At 36.3% G+C, this 25813-nt stretch overlaps 1 protein-coding gene across 1 annotated transcript in view; it reads left to right on the top strand.

Moving 5' to 3' along the window:
• Positions 1 to 25813, top strand: part of Osbp (oxysterol binding protein) — a 325446-nt gene that overhangs the window by 93236 nt on the left and 206397 nt on the right. The window contains exon 4 of the mRNA XM_090391682.1: positions 11395 to 11563. Within this exon, the coding sequence (XP_090247808.1) occupies positions 11395 to 11563 (169 nt within the window). The remainder of the gene's footprint in view (positions 1 to 11394; positions 11564 to 25813) is intronic.

Below are 25813 nucleotides of genomic sequence, written 5' to 3'. Positions count from 1 at the left end.
GAAAATAAATAACATTACTTCATCCCGAGATGACATCCTAACCTCACTAGATGCAACTTCATTATAGACTAACGTGGACGTCCTCAGAACATTAGACATCGTACACACACTACTCACAGAGGACCACACCCTATAAACACACACAAATGACATCATTAACTTGATCAAACTCACAATATCCGCTAACTTCTTTAAGTTCAACAACTCCATATATATATCAAATTTTCGGTCTCCCAATGGGCCAAAACATCAGTGGACAACTAGCAGAATTATTTATGGCACATGTAGAATCACTCGTACTCCGCCCTTCCCTCCCCCCGGCATCACCTTTTATGGCAGATATGTGGACGATATTCTATGCATTGGTAAACCCTCACACATCACCGCCTTACAAACATCCCTCAACGATTATAGCAACAGACTAAAATTCACCATGGAAACCGAACAAATCCATCAATTTCCTAAACCTGACATTAATCAGAACCAACAACAAAATAGCTACAAAGATATTCCACAAACCATCGCATATCGGAAACTACCTCCATTTCAATTCATACCACCCATATTCCATTAAAAAATCAGTCATCCTATCACAATTTATCAATGCTTACAAATTCTCAACCAATAGTAATTATCTTAACACGGAATTAAAGTATTTAACACAGATATTTAAAAATCTCAACTATCCCACACATCTAATAAATTACGTAAACAGTATGGCAAAAGCCCGTCATAACAACAATACAACCAAAACAGACTTCCTTACATGTATGGTCATCCAATCATACATCCAAAACACATACAAAGCCTACAAATACATTTTCAAACACACCAACTATAAGCTAGTATTCACCACAAACCAAAAATTAGCAGCTCTCCTAAAACCCACTAAATCTCTCACACACAAAGAAATATTCGAACACCACAACGTAGTCTACAAATTTCCTTGTCAAAAAGACTGCGACATCACCTATACTGGCTCTACCATTAGGTCTTTATGGACTAGACTACAAGAGCACTTCCAGGATTTCAACATCCCCATTCCGGAACATCTAAACACAAAAAAACATCGCAACATCAAAAAGAAAAATAAAATACAGAGTACAGGGAAGATACAAATTGCAGCTCATGCCCTTGAACTGAAACATATCTTGCAAATCGACAAGGCCATAATCATAGACAATGCTTAGAATATCCGAAACAATTGCCATAAAATGTGATGAAAACTCAATCAACATCCACCGAACCTACCTAATTTCCGAATGTTGGACGATCCACAACTTACAAATCAGGCCATGCATCCTGCCATTTAGTGACAGCAAATGCCCTTATTTGGCAGACTTGCAGTCATGACATAGCCCTGCACTCATTCCGATGATGGTCAGTCGACCAAAACAGTTCGCACCCCGTTAACGTTCTCCCCTGCTCCAGTTTTCCCATAAGTAAACCCTTCCCCCTCCACCCCAAAAAAAAGCACCCTTAAACACTATATATATATATATATATATATATATATATATATATATATATATATATATATATATATATATATTTATGTATATGTTACGGTTAAAGTGATAAATCCGGTTATTATTAATAATTACCGGTTAAAGTGAATAATTTACGAGAATTAATCACTTTATCTGGTTAAAGTGATCAATTCTCGTAATTCGTAATTCCTAGAGGAGTCTGATAAATGTAATAAAAACATGTTTATAGGTTTTCATTCTCAATAGAAATTATAACTTAGGTTAGGTTAGTTTATAATGAAAAAAGTAAGGAAAGTACTTCTTTTGAACTCCATGAAATCAGAAATCATTATAAACTAACCTAACCTTTATTGGTTAAGTTAGTTTAGGTTAGGTTTGTTTATAATGAAAAAAAAGTAAGGAAAGTACTTCTTTTGAACTCCGTGAAATCAGAAATCATAAACTAACCTAACCTTTATTGGTTAAGTTAGTTTAGGTTAGGTTAGTTTATAATGAAAAAAAAGTAAGGAAAGTACTTCTTTTGCACTCCGTGAAATCAGAAATCATAAACTAACCTAATCTAAACTAACCTGGATGTCGAACCAGAATGTAATCGTAGTTTGTCGTGGGCAGATTAATGGGGATGAAAGATAAACGTTGTGGGCAGATAAATGGGGATAACAAATAAAAGTTGTTGTAGGCAGATGAATGGGGATAATAGATAAACGTCGTTGCTGTACCTCCTTCCTCATCAATGGAGTAAAACACTGATCAGTTCCTCTCTGATTTTGATACCTTAAGTCACCTGTTGTCATTTATATATATATATATATATATATATATATATGAAGCGATTATAGACAGACATTTTCAAGTGCACGAATGCACGATTTTGAATGCAACTGTTAATCACTTCGTAGACAGCTGAATGGGGATGTCAGTGGGAGAGAGCTAATATCCCCATTCATCTGCCCATGGCAGCAACGGCGCTGACATCCCCATTCATGTGCCCATGGATGTTAGGTTAAGTTAGTTTATAATGATTTCTGATTTCATTGAGTGGCAAAGAAGTACTTGCCTTACTTTTTTTCATTATAAACTAACCTAACCTAGCCTAAGTTATAATTTCTATCGAGAATGAAAATCTATAAACATGTTTTTATTACATTTACCAGACTCCTCTAGGAATTATTCACTTTAGCCGGTTAAAGTGATTAATTCTAATTATTCACTTTAACCGGTAATTTTTTGACATTCCTAAACAAAATCAGGCTATAATAGCTGTAATAATAATAGTGTTTAAGAGGAGTAGCATGGGAATTTTCCCAGAAACAATACCTAATGATTAACTTGTTTTCTCAGTTATGCCATTACACTGTTGTAAGTATAACACCAGACAGCTCTTTCTGTTTGAAATCAATCCATTGTTTGTGTTTGCCTTGCAATCAACTGTCATTGCCACTGAAGATAGCCTGTAATTTTTCAGATCGAACTATTTGACTTTATCTAAATAATTAGTATTACTTATTCCTTGTGTTTTCATGTAAATAATTAGTAGATAGTGATTAAGTGTTCTTTGATACTTGAGTCGGAGATCAGTAATAGCATTTCCATAAGAGACAAACCTGATTGGCTTGTCAGCAATTAAAATAGGTGATTGAATGCAAGGAAATCATTCATCGTCATAATTACATACATATAAGAAACAAACACTGCCACCTCTGTATGAGACCAGCTAACTCACCTTCAGTTGAACAGACCTTATACAGAATCTTGACATCCTAGATGGGGTTCCAACTCCAGGTCCTTCTACCCAAGGGTGTCATTGTTACAAACTAAGATATAGAGCGTACTAATGACAGATGATGAAAGTAAATCTACCACTTAACAGCCTATGGGTATGATCCTATTCATGCACACAGCCTATGAGCAGAGTTCTTATCCCCTCAGCTTATGACTGTCACTTATCTAAAAGACCGACTTTGACTGAAAATTTCAACTGTTTTATTCACCAATAATGTGAGTTAAAATTGATTATAATCAGGTAAGAATTCACATTATAATGTATTTATAATTATTTATATATGCAAATTATTTATTATAATATTAGCAAATATTATAATCTATAAATTAACATTATTATAAGCATTTAAAAGTTATTTTTATATTTGGATTTCACTAGTAAGTTGAAGACAAATACAAATCACTCCCTTTTGCACGTGTGTGTGTGTGGGGGGAGCTATGCACTGTTGAATGTTTATTTTCTTTTATGGAAATTTGCAATTTTCTTTTGTTTCTAGTAAATTAAATCTAATTTAAATGTTGAGCCTCTGTAGCTCAGTTGGTATAGACGAAGCCCTTTGGTTGGAAAGACCTGTGTTCAATTCTCATCCATGATGTGAGGAACCTTTATCTGATCTCTTCCGACAAAAGGTGAATTAACTGGTCTCATACGAAGGTGGAGTGTTTTTTGCACCCGGAAACTCAGGTTTTTCATCCCTCAGAACAGGCAAACTGGGCCCATAAACACACACACACATGGATCTACAGTCATAAAATACATACTTAATCCCTTATTAGGAGGGCTCAGCCCATCATAAGGGATGGGGAGGAAAGGGGAGAACCCCATATGAAATATATATAAATAAATGTTGTGAGGTTTTTGCAAATAATGCTTCCCATTCATCATTTTCATTAAGTCATTTAGTCTTTGGTTAAAATATTTATTATTTTTTTAAATTAATTTATTTTTTATTTTTTCAGCATAATCATAATTTCTGTCTGAAATTTGCAGTAAGCAAGAGCTGCAGCATTAAACATTTCTTTGTACACAGTAATTCTGGATATATCCCACAGCCAACCAATATTAAACTAACCAATTGAGAGCAACTTTGCTTATTGAGGATTGAAGTGGATAAAAACTATCTTTGATTCCATGGCAGACCTTCAATTTCCTTTTTCCTCCATATTTTCTGTACATAATATGATGTTTTCAGAGTTACCTTGTACATGATGGAGTGATCCAGCATTTCTTCCTCTTTTTTTTTAAGGTATAGTTTTAAAATGATTAATTCACAGATTAGCTGCTAGAAGCTTACAAGTCAGCTAGCATGCAATGATGCTTCCATTGTACTACTATTGGGTGTACAACATACTCAGGTTGTGCACCCAGTTGTACTCGGTGTACTCAGCTTCCCTATGTGAGGCTGAATAGTGGAGAGTTGGGGGGTATGGTGGAGCTTTTGCTCATTCTATGATTTGCAGAAGAGGGGTAAAATTTTTCATATGTTTGGCATAGCAAAGAATCCTATGCATATTCCATGTCCTAACATGGAATATGTACTGCATGTGGGGGGAAAAAAAGGCAAAACTTCCCTACTACTTCACCAATGCTTTAGTTTCATCCTCAGTGATGTCCGTTTCTATCTCCAATCTGTTAGACCAGTGGTTCTCAACCTTTGTGAGACTGCGGCCCAGTAAATTCTTTTCTTATAAGATGAGGGCCTAGTCCCAACAAATTTACTCGTAAATACCTTTCCAATTTTTTTTTGAACTTCTTACATTGAACTAACATAAGTATTAATAATTAATTATGACATAATCATAAAGAGTATTAGTACACTTATGTATATGGTGTGACGTGACATGTTGAGAAATATAAAATTACATTTAAATTAGTTGTCAATCACTGCACTAATTCAGTTTTGTAGCATATTGTAGTTTCCTTAGGCCAACATTATTAAATTAATTTGTGCTGATTGACATATCTCATTCTGATCACCAAAAATTTATAATGTTATTCAGTGTAAAATTGATTTATTGTATTGTTAAATTGATTTTAATGATGTTGGCTTAAAAAAAAAATGATAGTGAGAAAATATTTATGCATTATAACTCACCATGGAAGTCAGCTGAGCAGGGGAAGCAGCAGAAGGATGTCAACTTTTCGGTGAAACACTTACACACAGCAAATATTTATATATGCAAAGTATGTGTAATTTAATAAATAAAAATGTGTCAGTCTCTCAGTTCTAAACACTAGTTCCAACACTAATTAATATTTTGAATTTAAAAAGTTAAACTTAGTTTCTTTTATTACAACTGAGTTTTTGAAGGTTTTAGTTAGGCTAGTGAGGCTTTTGTTACTGTTTTCTTTTTCTGTCCGTTAGCTTATTAATTCGGGATGAATTGAAGTGATAGCAAATGGAGACGGTCAGAAAGTTGCATGTGGTTCCTCTGTTTCGTTTTCAGCATAGTCATGACAGAAAATTCACTTTCACAAAGATATGTGGTGGAAAAACAAAGAAGAAATCTCATTGCTATTTCATGTAAATTTGGATATTCGTTTTTCATTCTTATCCAGAATTTCGAATTACTCATAGAATTAAAAGTACTTTCCAGTCGATTGCCAATGATAATTCAATAAGTTGAAGGGTTTCTTCATGGGTAAGGGTTGTCTCTTTATGTTCAACAAAGGGGTTCACAATCCATATATTTTGCCTCTGGGGATCCTCATGTCCGGGATAATACTTTTAAAACGACAGTAACAGCATCTTCAAGTGGGCTGCAATAATATCTGAAACTGAATTCTGTGAATAGAAATCATCTGCTTCCATAATATAATCTGAGTACGACTGAAACATTTCATTATTCCTTTATTCCTTTCTGCAGTCATGTTAAGCCAGAGTTCGAGTTTCTTTTTGAATGATTCCATCTTGTTCCAAGCATTAAATATTGTTGTATCTGGACCTTGAAGTTTTAACTTATGTCGCTGAGATATGCCAGCTGGCTAGCCATTTCTTATCCTAGGAATAATGGGACAGGTCACTTTTCTTATCAATTAGAAACAGCTTGACTTCCTTTCAGAGTTCATATAACCTCTTGAGATTTTACCGTAGGACAAGCAACGAACTTCTGAATGGAAAAGAAGATTTTGATTATCATTGATTATATTTTGATAGTACTATTTTTTATATAATTAATAATTTTAACAGATTGAGACAGGACTTCATTAAGCTCAGGTTCCATTTTTTTTTGGAGGGCAAGTTTTGCCTATGAATGTCGCAATACGCTGACAATAAGTTATTGCCTGCCATATCCTTAATTTTAATGATTAAACATGAATTTCTGCCTGTAAGATAGGCAGCACTCAGTACAAACTCCAATGCAATTTTTCCATTCGAGATCTTTCTCTTCAATGAAACCATTTAAAACTTTGAAAATTTCACTACTGGTGGTGTGTGTAGATAATTCAGAAACACTTAAAATGTCTTCCTTCATGTCACTTTCATCATGATCAATATATCATACATACGTAAGTAAAATGCTGTTGTTCTAAATATCTGTGGATTCGTCCAGTTGTAATGCAAATGGTTTTGATTTTTTAATTTTTTCAGTGAGTTGCGTTTCTGTATCTTCTGCCATATCAGATATCTGCTTTTCAACTGTGTCATTTGATAATGGGATGTCTTTCATTTTACTTGCCACAGACTGACCTAATATTTCATTACAAACAGCAATCAAAAAAGGCTTAATGAGTTCTTTGCCAATGGAATGCGGTTTTTTACATTTAGCTATCTGTTATGATATTAAATAGGATGCCATCAGAAGTGTCAGTGGTTGAAGCTTGGGAAATAATTTTCTTTCCTATTTTAAGTGCATCTCTTTTACACATAAAGAATTCAATGCGTTGGTTGACTAGATTGAAATGTTTTGTGTTCAGATGTCAGGTAATGGCTTCATAGCTTCATTTCCCAGAACAGTATCACAAATGACACATTGAGGTCGTGGCAATTGGTCAGTGTGAGGGCACTGTATGAAACCAAATTTTAAATAGTTGTCCATGTACTTACGAGTGAATGCAGACTTTTTCTTCTATATGCTGGTAGTTTTCTCCTCCTTTTGTATATTCTGGAGATTGCTCTCTAGGCTTGAGGTGGATGAATCACTATTTGTTGCATCACAAACACCTTCAATATGAGATTTCTTAACACCAAAATGAAACAAAATCCTTTGTCTCTTATTCATATTAAAATTTAAATCTGTAGGGCTATTACTTTTAAAAAATCATGGCACTTGGGTTTCGAAACAAGCGCTTACACACTTGCAAAGAAACGGTATTCAGTATTACTAGAGTTGAGAACTGGATACAGACTGCTTTGATTTCAATTTCAGTGGAAAATTTTTCTTTATACTTCCTTGCTAATTGGTCACTGACATTTGCAACACAGATGTTATTTCGTTCAGTCTTGAGAATAGAGGATACACCGCCCCTTGTTGTAATCGGATTGCAGGCAATTTTTATGACCGGTCATAAACAGCAGTACAGTTGGCCCCCCGTTTCCGCAGGATTTGGTTCCATCGTCTTCCGCGGATAGTAGCGAACCCTATATATACTATGTTTTTTCCTATACATAAATACCTATGACAAAGTTTCATTTATAAATTATGCGCAGTAAGAAATTAACAACAATAACTAATAATAAAACAGAACAATTATAACAACATACTGTAATAAAGAAGTTATCTGAATGTGAATGGAATCTTAGCAACCTCAGATGTGTGTAGCTTTCTCCATCTTTGCAATGAGTTGCCTGGTGGAGAAAAAAAAAACAATCTCTGCGATCAGCTGAACTGTCTGTTACTAAAAGAAAGAGCCATATGGCTTCATTTTGATGATGTAAAATTACACAAGCAAAGTGGATATTAGTTCCAACATTATTTCAAAGCTGAATGTTTGTAGAGACTATGAAAGTTTCGTAAGTTGACCTTTCGTGTGTTAATATCTTCAGACCGAGGTTGACCACGGATACGGGGGTCCTACTGTATTCCCTTTCCTGAATGTTGAAAGATTTCGGTGGCTGAAAATTCCCAATCATTCATGAATACTTCCATGTTTAAAAATACACGGCTTGGTCACTGACATTTGCTACACAGATGTTATTTAGGTGTTCTTGGCCTGAGCTTTTTGACACATTCACAAATATTATTCTCCTGAATATTTCCAATATAAAACATTTATTCATGAAAAATGCTTAGAAAACTAAAATGACACATTCCAGTAGAACCTCTCGCCGCTTGATATAATTGATGCCAGTGCCTGGTACCGGGCTGCGGCCTGCCAGTTGAGAAACACTGTGCTAGACAACCTGCTTTTCTTGAGAGAAAAACTGAGCTTTCATATTGTAATCATCATTCATCTCATTTTCCCACCATTACATGCTTTGTCTCTTCACATCTCAAAGGTGACATTTGTGTTTATGTTCCCTTTGATATATACCATGTCTCTAACTTAAAATATCATCTGTTCTTTTGTTCTTTTACTTACTTTTGCACCTGCCTTCAAATCCAGATGGCCATGTCAACTGTATAGCATATGATAATTGTATTTGGCGTTAGTTAATGTGCATAATATATTGTATTATATTCTGCACAATAATAGCACTAGTCCCATCAGTTCTATACTAATTTTTTGTAAGCAGCTTGACACATTTTTTCAGAAAAATAAACTTTGTGTAATTAATGAGAATTGCTTAATTTAGTATTTCTCAATTTAGTATTTGAATAAAGTATTTTTCTTGAGAGAATGATTGCTTGCTCGCTTACTCTAATTATATTCCTGGTTATGATCAGAAAGTTGAAAATGGAAACAAACTAACCAGTTTGAATTCTGGCATTACTGCATTTTGGCAAGGTAAAGCCGAGAATGGTTGTATAGAAGAAAACATCATGAACGTGATTAGACATCTTCAGTAATTTTGTTAGAGGAAAGTTGACATTTGATGTACATGCTTCCCCAGAGACATCTATCATATTTCAGGGATTGATTGCTTGAGTGATTTTAAGCAAAAAAAAAATATATATATATATATACACATCCATTCATTTTACTAATACACCATGCAAATGTTTATTTTAGAACCAGAAGTTTTAAAATGTTTTAATATCATCAAAAAAACCTCCTCAGTTATTCTAAGAAATTAGCGTCAATAAAACTTACATTAATTGCTCAGTATGTAGGTCTTCCTTTTCGTGGAAAACAAAAATTCTTTCATACATTGTAGGGGCCTTAATATTAATCTTTTGCATGTACCAAAAGGCCAGCTCATTTTGTGAAAAATTAATGTATATTTTCTTTCTGAGGCAATCAGCAAACACACAATCCATTTTGCTGGTTTGAATATCATGAATTTACTGAAAACAGACGTTGAAAATTCCACTTGTTACATGATACGAGTTTCAAGATACTCATACCCAAGCTATGAGTATCTTGAATAAATGTTGTATCATTGATAAATTAACCACGCTACCGTCCAAGACGTCTATAGACGTCAAGTTTATAATGGATGCGAAGTGCATATTAAAATTATAATATCATTTGATATTACATTGAAATATATGATGGATATACGAAGCGTTTGATGATGCATGTTTGATCCATAATGGCTGGTGAGGTGGTTAAATACTTACACACATCGTTATCTGTAAGCATAGCAACAAAGTCACTTGTGGCTAATAATCTTCCTTTTCAGGGTGCTGTACTTGCTACGGATGGTACATATTTCAACTTTCTTTACTTTAGCACCCTTCACAGTTGTTTTAGAAGCTCAAAGGCATGTAGATATTTGCTGAGTGCTTATTCGAGGACTGGTGTACTTCTCAAAGTCACATTCCGACGATCCAATTCCAATAGATTTCAGTCTATATATCAATAAAATTTATTGGTTAGAACAGGGAAAAAGTTAACAAAAATGGGAAATGAAGTAAGTGGTACATTTCTCATTTAAAAAGTTATCTGACATTCTTTAGTAATGCATGCGCGCGCACACACAAATTAAACAGGATCAACTGAATAACACACAATATTGAACACTTTCAAGCTTCAAGAATGTTATCAGTGAATAATTAGCCGACAATATATGTATTTTGGATATTGCTTGAAGGTACTAGCAGCTAAATTATTGAAAGAATTGTAACTCTTCATTTATTCAGAATTGGGCCATAGTTGATATAGACTTTTTTTTTTTTATTTAACATCGCTCAAGGAATTAACTCCTGAAGTTTTACAGTTTCCCTATATGTAACCAATCTCACTATTGCAAACACCACTTAAAAAATTGCTGAAAAACTACCAACCCAAGCTCCATATACACAGTGCTATGATATAAGAAATTCATTATTTCTCCCCTGTCCCTAATGGGGTGAGTTAAGCCCCTTCATGGGGGTTAAGTGTTTATGACTGTAGAACCGTGTGTGTTCACGAGGCCGGTTTGCCTGCTTGTGGGATGAAAAACCCCAGATAAACTGGTGGAAAGAACCCTGCTGTCCACGCCCAAGACCGGCTGACTTGGCTATGGCTGAGGAAGATCCTTAAGCTCCTCACGTTGTCGACGGGAATGGAACCTAGGACACTATTTCCCAGCCATATGGTTGGGAAGTGCATAGCCACTAGGCTAACTGCACGGACAACAAATAATTCATTATTATAAACTACTCCTGTGATCCAAGGAGCTTTCTACTGTATGTTAAAGAACATTATCAAAGGGAAAATTTTGGATAATGTTGAATGAATGGTTATGAGTATTTCTCAGCTGGATGGGTATTGCATATTGTTTCTTTTCTTCATTTTTTTAGAGATTTAAATATCGTTCAGTATTTACTTTAAAATAAATAGGAACGTTAACGTATTTATTCTGATATTTTAAACAAATTTTAAATATTTATTTTTATAGCAGACATTTTTATGAATTTAATGCTAACCCTGTTAACTGCATATGCTCATTACATATCTGTTCACCATTGGGAATAGAAGGCTGAAAGCTTAGATGAAAAAAAAGTTTGTTCATATTGCTTTCAGATAAATTTTATTGTCAACGAATTAAATAAATTTATTTTTATTGAATAGGAATTGTTATAATATTTTTAGGCTTGCAGTGAATATGTGGAGCTTGCTCAGTCACAAGGCCGAAAGTGGCAAAAGATGCTACAACATGAACATGAACAAAGATTAAGGTTAGAAGAGATGGTTGAACAGCTAGCCAAGCAACATTCTCATCTAGAACGAGCTGCAAAAGAGGCTTCAGTTAATTCACCAGGTATACATATTTATCATTGGCAATGCATATTGAGGTTATGGGAATTATCTATAACATTATTATTTTAAAATAAAAATATCTGAAAATTATTATTTTAAAAACATTCCAGTAATTTTTAATATATGTAGTTAATGCATTAGTTAGGTTATTGTGGGTATGTGACAGACTTGCTTATATCTTAAACTGTCATTTCGTCACCTTTATTCTTCATCTTTAATTATTGAAAAGCACTGTGTCAGTGTTTATTCAAATGGAAATAGATAAAAGAATAGAGATATTGCACGGACAACAAACAATTCATTATTATAAACTACTCCTGTGATCCAAGGAGCTTTCTATATTGAGAGTCAACTGTATGTTAAAGAGCATTATCAAAGGGAAAATGTTGGATAATGTTGAATGAATGGTTATGAGTATTTCTTGATGTCAGTACTGTTATGGTGTGTATGTTTGATTTCTTATCCATCTATTCCTTTTGTGATCTACTCTTGTTATACCAAGCATGATTCTTTCTATTGTAAATTGTGCTGTTCTTAATTTTTAAATTTCTTTTGCATTTAGCATCCATGTTTCACTGGCATAATGGTAATTGGCTTTGAATATTGACTGTAATTTTCCCAAATGCTTTGTACATCTTTTAACTTCTTCAATTATATTTTGATTAATTGATATCCATTGTCCTAAGTATATGTAATGATTCTCTTGTTCCACTTCATCATTATTGATTTTTATTATTTTTGACTGTACATATCTATTGAACATAACTTGGGTCTTCTTTTGGTTTATCTTTAAGCCAGCTGTTTTGCTAGCAATTTGGAGCTCATGGATACAAGTCTGTAATTCATGCACAGTTGAAGTAAAGATAACTGTCATGTGCAAAGTGTAAATGGCTTGAATATCTTCCATTTATTTTTAGACCTTTTTCTTCCCAATCACGAAGTTTGATATTATTTCTAGACATGTTGTGAATAGTTTGAAGATATTGTGCCACGTTGTCTTATGCCTCGCTGTTTTTTATTTCCACAGTAGAGCTGTTTTCATTTTATATATATATATGCACACACACACACACACACACATACAGTCTTGCCATAAGTACTGTTACAATTTCTGCACATCCCTGCACTGTCCATAGAATTGTGCAAGCCCAGTTCCATTAGTGGTGCTTGCCATCCAACATTTGCGTGTTAATTAGTAGAGTGAGTATTGTCTAGCTGTATGGGTTAACATGCATTGGGGAGATTATGAGAACGATGTAGCTGTAATAGCACTTCACAAGGTTGGAATGCAGCCACCTGTTATTTTCAACATGGTAAAAACACTCGGAATCAGTAGGATGTTTATGTATTGGACTATTAACCATTATAACAACACAGAAGACATATCTGACTGCCAAAGAATAGGTCAGACACACTGCGCTAGGATGCAACAGCTTGTGACGGTTGTCGGGCATACCTCCACCTTAATAATATAGCCTGTGAGAATACAGAAAGTGATGTCACAAGAGACGAACATTTTGCAGAGAATGATGTCACGTGTACTAACTGTTGACCTGGGGTTGAGAGCTTATCATCGTTCTACTGGACATTTCCTAACATCACAACTTATGCTGCAGAGTCTGATAAAATCAAAGGCACTTCTCCAGCAGTATGCAAACCACAGAGACAGAGATATCCTTTTAATAGATGAGAAGATTTTTACCATTGAAGAGTCGTTTAACTGCCAAAACAATTGAATATATACCCCGGATGGTCGCACAGCACGTGCCATGGCACTCAGGATTCAGAGAGGTCATCACCCCATGTCAGTGATGATTTAGTGGGGGATGACGTATCAGGTGTTATCCAAGTTGTCTGTGAGAAAGGGTAAAGTGACACTGTGATGGAACCAGATAGTACTGTTCCTGAACAACACCTTGTTTCATGGTAGGCAATTGACTTTCACGTAAGATGAGGATCACAAGTTGGAGGCAAATGTGTCCGACCACATATCACCATCTAATTGGCCATCTTGAAGTCCCACAATTTAAAGTCCTGTTGAACTTCAAAGTGTGGTCGAAGCTTGAGAAAGACAGACAGCAGAGCGAGAGAGTAGCCTGCAAGAAATGGCTCCTCAGCATAACTAGCCTGGAGGTGGATTTGGAGCGAGCATTGGCAACATTTCTGTTGGATGTTGTGCATGCCACCATCGATATGTGGCCTCACAAACTTCAGGCATTCATGAAAGCAAAAAGGTGGACATCTTAAAGATTGAGTTCTGCTGTATGCACTTTATACATGTGGTTTGTATGTGCTGAAAGCTGTAAATGATTTACTTGATAGAAGGTTTATGTACTGTTCAAATTGTAACAGTATTTATGGCTAGTCTTGGTACATATATATATATAACTTTTTTTATTATAATAATCCAAGACCATTAACCTCTCTACTGGCCATGGTGGATGAAATAGTGAGACCAAATCGCACTCCTTATCCATGTTATTCAATAGGTGTTACAGAATCGCATCCAGATTTTGCTGGACATCTGTAGACATCATGGCCGGTTGGGGCGTTAAAGGGCTGGGGTTATTAAAGACCTATATACCTGGTCATAAGACCTATAACACAACAGTGCAGTGTATGTGGACAAGTGATTAAGGAGAAAAAAGTAGTCTATTAATATATTTCTATATAGAAGAGAGTAGGAGAGATTGTTCCAAGGAACAGAGATGGATGGAATGAAGGAAGGTGATAATTTCGTTCAGTATGTGTTCGTTATCGGTGTTGACCTGTGGCAGTTCTAGTTCTTAAATGATTAGAAGAAAGTAGAGGAATGTTAGTGGCCAGTTCAATGGAACAGTGTCCATGAAAGTAACCCTAGAAAAGGCATAATGTGGAAACAAGACCTATGGAGAAAGTGACTGAAGCAAATCTGTGAGAGAGGGCTTGCCTATTGAGTGGATTACCCTCTTCTGTATGTCATCAAGAATTCATAGGGAAGTTTGGGATGTACCAGCCTAAATATAGAACAGCATTCCAAGGTCGGTCAGATTTGTGACTTATAAAGTGTTAGCAGCTGAGCAGGAGAGAAGTAATGTATGAAAAACAACATCAAGTGTTTTACAAGCTGAGGAGGTGATTGATATAATGTGTTTGTTCTGGAATAAGCTGGATGTGACAGTCAGCCCAAAGAGAGGAAACTGATTTTGAAAATATATTGGAACATTATCTGATGTGAGTGAAATAGGATCTTCCCTAAAGGTAAAAACACAGACCTGAGTTTTAATAGCGTTGAAATTCACTAAGTTGTCTTGATCACATTTGAAAATGATATGAAAATCATTATTTAAGTTATTGATTATGGAAGATCTCGAAGACTTCGATCATTTGAGTACTACATGGTTTCCCTAATGAAGAAAAGTAATGGAGAGTATTGTCATCATCAAAACTATGAATAGGATTTGAAGCGAGAGAGAAAGAAAGCCATTGAAGTGATGGAGGAAGAGCATGAGTTAAAGTACAGAACCTTGGAGTATTCTAGCATTTGTAAAAAAATCTGATGAGAGGGAGCCATCCACCATGGCATGTGGAATGACCAGGAGGAAGCTAGCAGTCAAAATACAAAGGGCAAGAGGGAGATCATAAGATGCTAGCTTGTTGTGAGAAGGTCTTGATGCCAAGCAAGATCAGATGCTATGGGAATGTCAAGCAGTCACATAAGTTTTTTCAAATTTTTCCAGACCTATGTTCAAAGGTGGACAAGGTTAGCGAGGAGATCTGCTATTGGATTCTCAGTTTAAGCTAAATGAGAAGCTGGAGTTTTTAATTTGAGTCATTAACATATGCTAAACTTTTATTATATACTGTAGAGGCACATTTTTAGAGAACTAGAACTTGAATAAGAGTCGGAGATTTTCAGTATAGTGGGAAATGATGGCCCTCGTTCCATTGAGGATTGTTTTGTTTATTAGTTCAGTGTGGATGTTTGGATCAGGAGAGTGAAAACGGTAATCTAACTAGAAAAGACAAAAAAAATTCTGGAGGTCATCCCATTTGGTGTCACTGTGATGCCATAGGGTATGAGTCTGATATTGGTTGGGAGGTAAATGATCGGTACAAAAGGAGACAGATAAAATTATTATTCAGAGTTGCCAAGAAGAGAGGAGACGTCGACAATGTATTTGGAGGGAGAGCTGATTAAGAAAAGCTCCAGAGTATTGGAAGAATGATGTGAATTGTGTGGTATTCTGGTTGGTAGGTTAATTATTTATGATAGATCATGACTGATGGGCATGGGTTTCCCTTCTGACTTCATCTGTGAAGTTAATGAAGGGGAGCCAATTTGTGCTATGGACTAATGCCTACCTAAGAAGGCAATTAGATTGTATGAAATGAACTTTTAGTGCTAAGAAGTGAAAAAGGATAGCATGTTGTCAGAAAAGGGCAGCAAATGAGGACTGTCTTATCAAATGAGGTAGTGTAGACTGAAAAGTGAAGATTCCAGGTTGTAAAGTCTTTGGAATATCTGATTTGACAAAAGCGCACAGTCCTCTTTTTTTTTTTTTTTTTTCAAACGTATTCAAGATGTAGTTAGGATTTTTTATGTGGCTCCCACATATGAAAGGTTTATGTAAACCTATAGTGCATTTGCACCAGGGATTGGCCATTTTTTTCCCTGTTTTTTTTTTATTTATTTATTTTTTTTTTACATTAGTGTAGAAACCCTGCTTTAGAGATCAAACATGAAACTTTTTCAAGTCACTTTAGGCCTCCACTAAGTGAAGCAGTGGTCTCACACTGGATGACGAAATTCATCTGTCACTTAAAAACATCATTGCCCATGACAGGATTTCAAACCTGCAGCCTCTTGGTTGGAAAGTGAATATGCTAACCATTCAGCCAACCAGACTAGCAAGTTGAAGTGGGTTGTAGTTGTGGAGTATGCCAAGTGGGGTTTATTTAAGAATAGTAGATCATGTTCTGATGTCTGTAATTGTTGATGTATATCATTAATATTTGTATTAGTGAAATGGATGTAGAATTGTTTTTTATTAGAAAAAAGTTTGGAGTTTTTTGTTATATTTTTGTATTTTTTATATTTATTGTTATAATTTTTTTTTGTTATTTTTGATAGGAGATTTTTTTACATCTGCAGTTAAAATGCTAATATTTACTTGACTATCTTTCCTGGAAGAGTTCAGTCAGAACATTTTAATTTCAGAGGTACACCGCTAAGGTGAGAAACTTGGGCACGTAACTCCCACACAGGAAGGGCCCAGACTCCAGTTCAAGTGTGATGTATATTCTGATGCAGTTATGCTCCACGTGCATGCACTGCTATATGTAGACTACTTCCAGGCACAACCTGACAGAGTAAGCAACAGGATTATTTGCCAGCTGATCAAGGAAGCCTCCAAGAGATTGCATTACTTCTGGGTTTGGTCCCATACAATCTAGTCTGGCCTACAAAAGCTTCTTTACTACTGTACCCTCAGATGGAGGAAATACTAACTCCTTAGTTCAGTAATAGTATGTTCAACATGCCCAACCAACCATCGCCCGCACTACATCTGAGAAGGAGGGGGAGGGAGAACAGTAAGAGACCTAGTCTGGAGCTGAAACATGGCATAGCCACTTCACACCTCCAAAAGCAGGGCAGTAGTATTTCACCAGAATTTATTATAATAAATCCCAGTGAATTTAGTTAAATTTAGTTATAAATTCACAAACGATAATAGTACACTATGCTTTGCATCCACTTATCCATCCATATGTTCACTGGGCATCCACAGATGCCATGCCGTATGGTCACTCCGATGCTTGGTGATGTGCCACACCAGGTCTCGCCATATAGTCCTGTTGTATGCTTTTTTTGGAGGCTTCAACTCTCTGAAGATCAGTCACTCCCCACACACCTTCCATCCATCCATCTATCCATCCATCCATCTCATTGAGAGTCTATCCCTTCCTCTTTTTCCAGAAACTTTACCTTCTATTACTGTTCTGAGAAGTCCTCCTTCCATCCTTTCAATGCGTCCAAAATATTTTAACTTTCTTCTGTCAATATCCTTGAGGAGCCTTAAAGTTTTACTGATCTTTACTAACACCCATTCATTTGTATGCCTTTCATTATATGATATCCTGAACAGCCTTCTGTAACACCACATCTCAAAAGCAGCTATTCTTTTCTTATCTGATTTCTTTAGGCCAAGTCTCGCATCCATAAGTCGCTGCTGAAAAAACAACTGCATCCAAAACCCCCAACTTTGCTCCCATGGAGATAGATCCATCCTTCCAGATTTTAGACAAGTCTCTGACTTTGTTTTAGCCATTCCTAATCTTCTTATGGCATCTTCTGAACAGCAATTCTTCACATTAATAATGGATCCCAGGTACTCAAACTTGCTGACTTCCTCAATTCTTTCTCCATTAAGATACACTTGTTTCTCAAGAGCTTCCCTGTTTGTATTTCCTTCGAGAACCATAATCTTTGTCTTGCTAGGATTGAGTTGAAGTGCTCTGTTATTACTGATCTTGTTAACTTTATCAAGAATTTGTCCTAGTTCTTCTTTGCCATTACAGAGGAGTACGGCATCATCAGCATACTTCTGATTAGTGATCAATCTACCAGCTATCCTAATTCCTGTCTTGAGCTTATCCAATGCTTCACACATGATGTCCTCTGCATATACTAGACAAGTGACAATCCTTGCCTAACTCCTTTTCCAACCTGAAGCCAATCAGTTAATCCAACACCTGTTCTTACAATGGCTTCTAGCTTCCTGTGCAAGTTGGCTTTCAACCAGATAGTGTGTTGAGGAAAACCAATTCTTTTCATTACGTCCCACAGTTTCATATGCTGAACACAGTCAAAAGCTTTAGAGTAGTCTAAGAACACATTACCAGAGGGAGTCTGAATTCTTTATATTTTTGTATGATCTGTCTAAGGCAAAGGATATGATCTCTGGTGCCCTTACCTTTCTTAAAATCTGTTTGTTCCGCGGGCATCTCTGCCTCAACTTTGGCCTCAATCCTATTTAGCGTGATCTTCGATAAAATTTTACTTGCATGAGATATTAAACTAAAGTTCTATAGTTCTTGCAAGCCTTCATATCTCCCTTCTTATGTAGTTGTATGAAAACTGACTTCTTCTAATCTTTAGGCTAGGTCCTGTCTCCCATATCATTGTAATCAATCCATGAAACACTCTTATCCATTTATCTCCTGTGGCCTTAATTAACTCTGCTGGGATTCCATCTGCACCTGGGGCCTTATTGCTGTTAAGCTGCTTAACTGCTCTTTCAACATCATGCCTATGTGGAGGAGGTTCCAAATCAGAATTTTCCTGGTGAGAGGGCTCCTCCAAATAAATGTTTGTTATCCACTGTATTGTACAGTTCCTCACAGTATTCTTTCCATCTGTTTTTGATTTTCAATTCTTCTGTTAGTAATGCTCCATTCCTGTCTTTGATGACATTCAATTTGGGCTTAAACTCCACTTAGCCACAAACAATTATATTTCCATTTTGACTTAAAACTTGCTATTTTGTATTTTCAAGAATTTAGTTTCGGTACTTTGCAGTTTTATTATAGTTAAATAATAAAACTGAATATATTAAATTGACTCAAGATAAATTTTCATGCAACTTCATTACTATATTTATTACATTTGAAATCTTAGGACTCTAACTAAATCTATGTAAAAAAAAAAAACAAAATTCCACACCATCATGCTAATGGTTTAAATAACTGTTTGATTATTCTATTTTATTTTTATTTGGTTATTTTTATATAATCATTTTATTTTTTATTTACTAGATCTGAAATATCTTAGAAATAAAGTGCTCAGTCCCATCATTTCTGGATTATCATCACCATGATCATCAAATTCCTGACCCTCAAGGGGTATACAGGATATGATAGTACTACATGAAAAATTTACATCATTACTAACTTCCTATCTACAATTTTCCTCCAAATCAGTCTGTTATTTGTCAAGACTCCAACATTACCAGATCTTATATTTCTATCGTCTAAGGCACTTTGTACCGTATCCATCCACATATATCTTGGTCTTCCTCTAGGTTGTTTTCCAGCCAACCTGGCAGAGAACACTTGTTTTGCTAATCTTTCCTCGCCCATTCTGTTTAAGTGACCATACCACCTGAGATTACCTCTGCTAACGCATTCCTGGATGCTGACAATGTCAAGTTCTTTCCTAATATCCTTGTTTTTAATATGACATTGCCATTGATGCCATCTGTTCATGCCTCTAATCTTTCTCAGGACTCTCATATCTGCGGTCTCTAGTCTTTGGTCAAGTGTTTTACTTCTGACCCAGCTCTCAGATCCATAAGTTAAAACTGGTTTGAACACTGTCTTGTATACAACTAATTTAGTGTTCCGACTAATTTCTCTCTTATTCCATATGGATTTATTCAATTGACTTCCTACCATACCAACTTTGTTGATTCTGTTGGCTATTTCCATTTTTATAGTTTACCATCTTCACTAAAAATCGTGCCTAAGTAGCTGAAATGTTTTAATTGTTCCACAAGTTTTCCGTTCACAACGCAGAAAGTAGGATCAGCAAGACTTGCCTCACTTGCAGGTGCAAACTTGACTTGTTTGTCTGTTTGCTTACTTGGGAAATGGAGTAAAACCAGGTTTAAAATTGCTTGGTATTTTTAATGTTCACAACGCAGTTGACATTTTCAACAATTCTGCCTATTTTCATTGTCTTTTTATTGCTGACCTTCATACCATATCTGTTACAACAGTTATTCAATTTAGTCAGGAAATCTTGCAAACTTGTAGCAGATTTATTTAGAAGTATAACATTGTCCGCATAAAGCAAAGAGCTGACATTAACATCTCCAATTTTGATATCATGTTTAATACCACTTTCCTTCATAATGTGATCCATATAGATAATGAATAACAGAGGGGATAATGTACATCCTTGTCTCACACCAGATTTAACATTAAACCATCTTCCTGTACTTCCTTCAATTCTAACTGCTGACTTACAACTCAAATAAAGACTAAATATGGAGCTCTACTCCAATCATCGGGAATTTGTCCCTCTGTCCAGGCTTTCTGAACTATGCAGTGCAGCCACTGTAAGACTTTTATACCACAATACTTGAGCATTTCTCGTCGAATATCATCTACTCCTGCTGCCTTTCCACATTTCAAGCCTTTGACTTTTTCTGTTTCAATAAGCTTCTTCAACAACCTCCAGAATATCTTGCCACCTTCTTGGTTTTTATTTTCTATGTCCTCCATGACTTTTGTTTAGCTTGTTTTACACAGTGTTTCGCTTTCTTACATTTGTCTCTGTATTCTCTAAGAGCAAAAGCTGACTTATTTGCCAGGAACTTTTGATATGATTTTTTCTTTTCCTTCACTGCCTCTTTAACTTCCTGTGTCCACCAGGGAGTTCTGATTTTTCTATCCTTGCAGACTATCTCACCACATGCCTCTCTGGCTGAATCAATCACGGTTTTCTTCAAGGTTTGGTTCCTGTTCTCAAACTCTTTCATTTTTCTTCAATAATCTTTGTGTATTATTGAAGAAACTATCTACAGTTCCCATCTGAGAGTTGCTCAACTTTTATTCACTTTAAAACTTTCTTACATGTTATTCTTTTCAATATGAAATTCAATTTTATCCTGCTCAAGACTAAATAGTGATCACTTCCAATTTCAAATCCTCTGTACATGCTGGTGTCCTGCACCAGGGAGAAAACATCACGATCAACAATAACATAGTTAGTGAGACTTTTCTTATTCCTTGCTTCTTCTCTCCATGTGAATTTGTGAACACACATTTTTATGCTGGAACATGGTGTTAGTAATAACCAGTCCATGTCCTGAGCAGAAATCCAACAGGTATTTGCCATTATTATTAGCTTTCCTCTTTTCTCCAAATTTTCCCAAAATATTTTTGTATGTCTGACAATCATTTCTTACTCTGCTATTTAGATCCCCAACAAGGACCAACTTTTCCTTTTTCATTGTGTCAGTTGCTTTTTCTAAAGCATCAAAAAATTCCACCACTTCTACCTTAGTAGAACCTTCTGTGGGACCATAGGCACAAATAAGTCTCATTGTCCAATTCCCCATTCTGATATTAGCCCACATTACTCTACTTGAGACTGCCTACCATTCAAGAAGATTAGCCTCGTATTTTGTGTTGAATTCTATGGCTGCAACTTCTTTTCCTTGATTGTCATTGCCTGAATATAACATTTTGTATTTATTGCTCAGAAAGATCTCACCAGTTTTTGTCTTTTTTGTTTCAGTCACCCCTATTATGTCGATATGGTACTTATCTAATTCTTCAGCTAGCTCCATTTCTTTGCCATTCAGGTTGATAGTACCAATCTTGAACCCTGGTGATATTGAGTTGGGTGTGTTTTAGCATTTGTTCCCATAGCCGACTTTTCGTTGTTTACCCTGGTTCTCTGGTGAAAACAACAGGGGGGACCTTGTTTAACTGGGTGACACCCCAGCTGGAATGATAAGGTAGATATCCAACAGGGTGCACCACGAGAAGGTGAGGATTGGACATTAGGTCAGAAGCCCTGGTCAGTTCTCCACATTGCTTTAAAGGCTATGTGGAGGTCTCCTTATACAACTTTGATCCTTAAGCATCCTGATTTCTGGATTACATAACCTTTATACACATCCCCACATACGCACACACACACAGATGTGCACCTAGGTTTCCTACCTTATAATCATAAAAAAGGAGGGATAACAGAAATTCATAAGATTAATTTATTCAAAATATTTTGCTTGCCTTCTCTTTTATGTGTTTGTTGCACTTGTGTGCTCCTAAAGATGACTATGATATACCATTTGAAGTGTTGAGCAAAAGAATTCACAAAAGAGAATCAGGACAATTTTGCAAAATTTTGAAGATAAAGGAGATAGCAAAGATGAAATGTATAGGTTTCTTATGATTAGACTATTCATTACTGAATTGTGCTTCAAAGTATGGTCCACGATCACTTCCAGATTTAAAAAAAAAAAGAAAGAAAGAAAGAAAGGAACAGTTGCGTTTTTTTTTACAAAAGCTGCAGCAAAATGGAAATATACAAAAGAAAACTGATAATCAAAATATAGCCTCATGTTTATCAGCAATGCAGAAGTAGACATGCCTTGTGATTCTGCATAACCTTTTCACATGTTTCTATATAATAATGGCTGTTTTGAATTGTTGGGTTGGCAAGAACTATACTCAAAGCATCTAAGGTAAAAGGCCTAGTATCTCTATCAGTTGCGTGTGTTCTTTTATATGGTTGTCTATTTTGCAAGTTAAAAAACCCCAAGTTTCTGAGTAGAAACTTAAGATTCGCCAAACTTCTCCATGGCTTTTGTCCAGAGATGGGTGACATATGTGAGCAGATCTCCTGTTAATTGGCAGCAATGGAATCCATACTCACGGTCATTTATTAGACGGATAGCTTCAAGGTAGTGTAGGAGTTGGGAATCAATGATTTTTTCCATTACTTTAGACAGGACTGAGGCGAGTGAGATATGGCGGTAGTTGGATGGGAGTGACTTGTCGCACTTCTTGGGAATGGGTTGAATATAGGCCAATTTCCAGGCTATGGGATAGATGCCAGTGGAGTAAGACGGTATATATAAGCGACATAGGACAAGAGACAGTTCTGGTGTGCAAACCTTCAGGACAATTGGAGGAATGCCATCAGGGCCAGGAGGCTTTTTTTTTTTTTGTGTCTAATTTGGACAGTGTTTTACTGATCTCTTTCTGGCAAAAGGATATAATGGGGATTGTATGTTGGGCAACTGGAATGATTGCGGGACATTTGCCATTGTCAATTATGTGTGCATTGGAAGCAAAGTGTGAGGCCAGGAGATTGGCCTTTTCTGGAGGTGATATGCAGTGGAGCAGTCTGGGTATGATAGAGATGGGAATTGTGTTGAGCAGAAGTTACGACCAATTGCTTTGGCGATGGACCAAAAGGCTCAGCGGCCATTTGGAGAAGCTGCTAATTTCCTGTTTTTTGCTGTTTTGAACTCTGTCTTGGAAGCATTGATTGTTTTTTTTTGCATTTATTTTGGACTTGGGTATAATCTCTAAAGGAGGATGGAATTCTTGATTTGAGCCAGTAATGGTATGTTTGGTTTTTCATTTGTACAGCCTTGGCGCATCTTTTGGAAAACCAAGGTTTAGTTAGGGAATGGCAGGTCAAAGTACTGTGGGGAATGTGTGATTCCATGGTAGTTAAGATTACTTTGGTTATGAGTTCAGTGCATGTGTTTGGGTTGGAAGGTGGAGTAAGAAGTTGGAAGGTGGCCAGTGGAGTAAGACGGTATATATAAGCGACATAGGACAAGAGACAGTTCTGGTGTGCAAACCTTCAGGACAATTGGAGGAATGCCATCAGGGCCAGGAGGCTTTTTTTTTTTTGTGTCTAATTTGGACAGTGTTTTATTGATCTCTTTCTGGCAAAAGGATATAATGGGGATTGTATGTTGGGCAACTGGAATGATTGCGGGACATTTGCCATTGTCAATTATGTGTGCATTGGAAGCAAAGTGTGAGGCCAGGAGATTGGCCTTTTCTGGAGGTGATATGCAGTGGAGCAGTCTGGGTATGATAGAGATGGGAATTGTGTTGAGCAGAAGTTACGACCAATTGCTTTGGCGATGGACCAAAAGGCTCAGCGGCCATTTGGAGAAGCTGCTAATTTCCTGTTTTTTGCTGTTTTGAACTCTGTCTTGGAAGCATTGATTGTTTTTTTGCATTTATTTTGGACTTGGGTATAATCTCTAAAGGAGGATGGAATTCTTGATTTGAGCCAGTAATGGTATGTTTGGTTTTTCATTTGTACAGCCTTGGCGCATCTTTTGGAAAACCAAGGTTTAGTTAGGGAATGGCAGGTCAAAGTACTGTGGGGAATGTGCGATTCCATGGTAGTTAAGATTACTTTGGTTATGAGTTCAGTGCATGTGTTTGGGTTGGAAGGTCGGAAGCAATAGTCTGACCATAGGAATGAGGCACATAGAAGTTGTGGAGGCTGTCCCACTTGTCACTGTTATAATGCCAAACTACTGTTGTATGGGTGTGTAAGCATTGTTGCATGGGGGAGGAGATGAGCACTAGGTTGTGGTCAGAATTGCCTAGCAGACCTTCTACGTCCACTGTATTTGGAAGGGTCATCGGCCAGGAAGATGTCTAGGGTATTTGGTTATCGGGTATTCCTGTTGGCATCTGAACAAGGTCATTAGTGATGGCGAATGTTTTGGCATCTCTGCATGCAAGATATGTACAACTGGAGGAGGAAAGCCAGTTGGTGTTGTGGACATTAAAATCTCCTTGGAGGATGATTTCGCTGTCGGGAAAGTGGGACTGGAGAAAGTCAATTTTTTAAGGAGAGTTTTAAGACTTCCCAAAATTGTAGTGCATATTCTTTTGTTCTTCAAGATGAATGTTAGCAGATCTTCTGGTTTGGCCTTGTTCTTGTTTTATACAAGAGTGTACCTGCAGATTGCAAGCAAGAACAAGGAATCTTATATACATCTGGAATTCAGAGGGGAAGGGAGTTAATCTTTAGGAAAACAGATAAGGGCCACTATTTCAAATAGTTTGAAAGTAGTAAGATTATGTTTCCCTACAGTTCTAGCTATTTGTTCTGAGGTGTCCCAGATGTGAGTGCCTGAGGGATGTAAAATTCAGGAAGAGAAAAGAGCATTTCTCATATTAACAATATTGCCAAAATATTGTTAATATTTTGGCATTGTAGCCAACTGTTGAGTGTAGCCATTGGATAGGAAGGTCCGAATGAATAGAACTGCAAGAAAAGTCTGGTTATGATAGAGATTAGTGGTTCTGTTAACTTTGGCTTATAATACCACATTTTGTGGGAAAGGTTGTGAATGAATCTGCCTGTATTGTCAGGTTTTCTTTAAACTGAAAAAGAAAGAGTGCTATTAGAGAGAAGTGTCATTAAAGTTTCTAGAAACGATAGACTATTTGTTATTTTCTTTTCTATAGTGAACTGGATTCTATGGTGCTGGCTGTTGAGATAGAGGAGGAATGAATCTAATGTGTTCAAGCTATGTGGCTAAATGAAGAACTGCAAAATCAAGACTGTTTTTTGAAATGCTCCATATAGAAATTGGCTAGGGGAAGAGGAGAGTCCATTGCCCTGCCCTCTGTTTGTTTATGGTATCTTTTGAAGTGAAGTAACTGGCATGGATAACAGAAATGATATTAGTAATGTCTGTGGAGAAAT

This window comes from Typopeltis vanoorti, chromosome 4 (genome assembly GCF_054136105.1).
Source record: "Typopeltis vanoorti isolate ZY-2024b chromosome 4, IOZ_Tvanoo_1.0, whole genome shotgun sequence".
Lineage (NCBI taxonomy): Eukaryota > Metazoa > Arthropoda > Arachnida > Uropygi > Thelyphonidae > Typopeltis > Typopeltis vanoorti.
The sequence above is the reverse complement of the archived record's forward strand: the minus strand, read 5'-3'. Positions and strand labels throughout refer to the sequence as shown.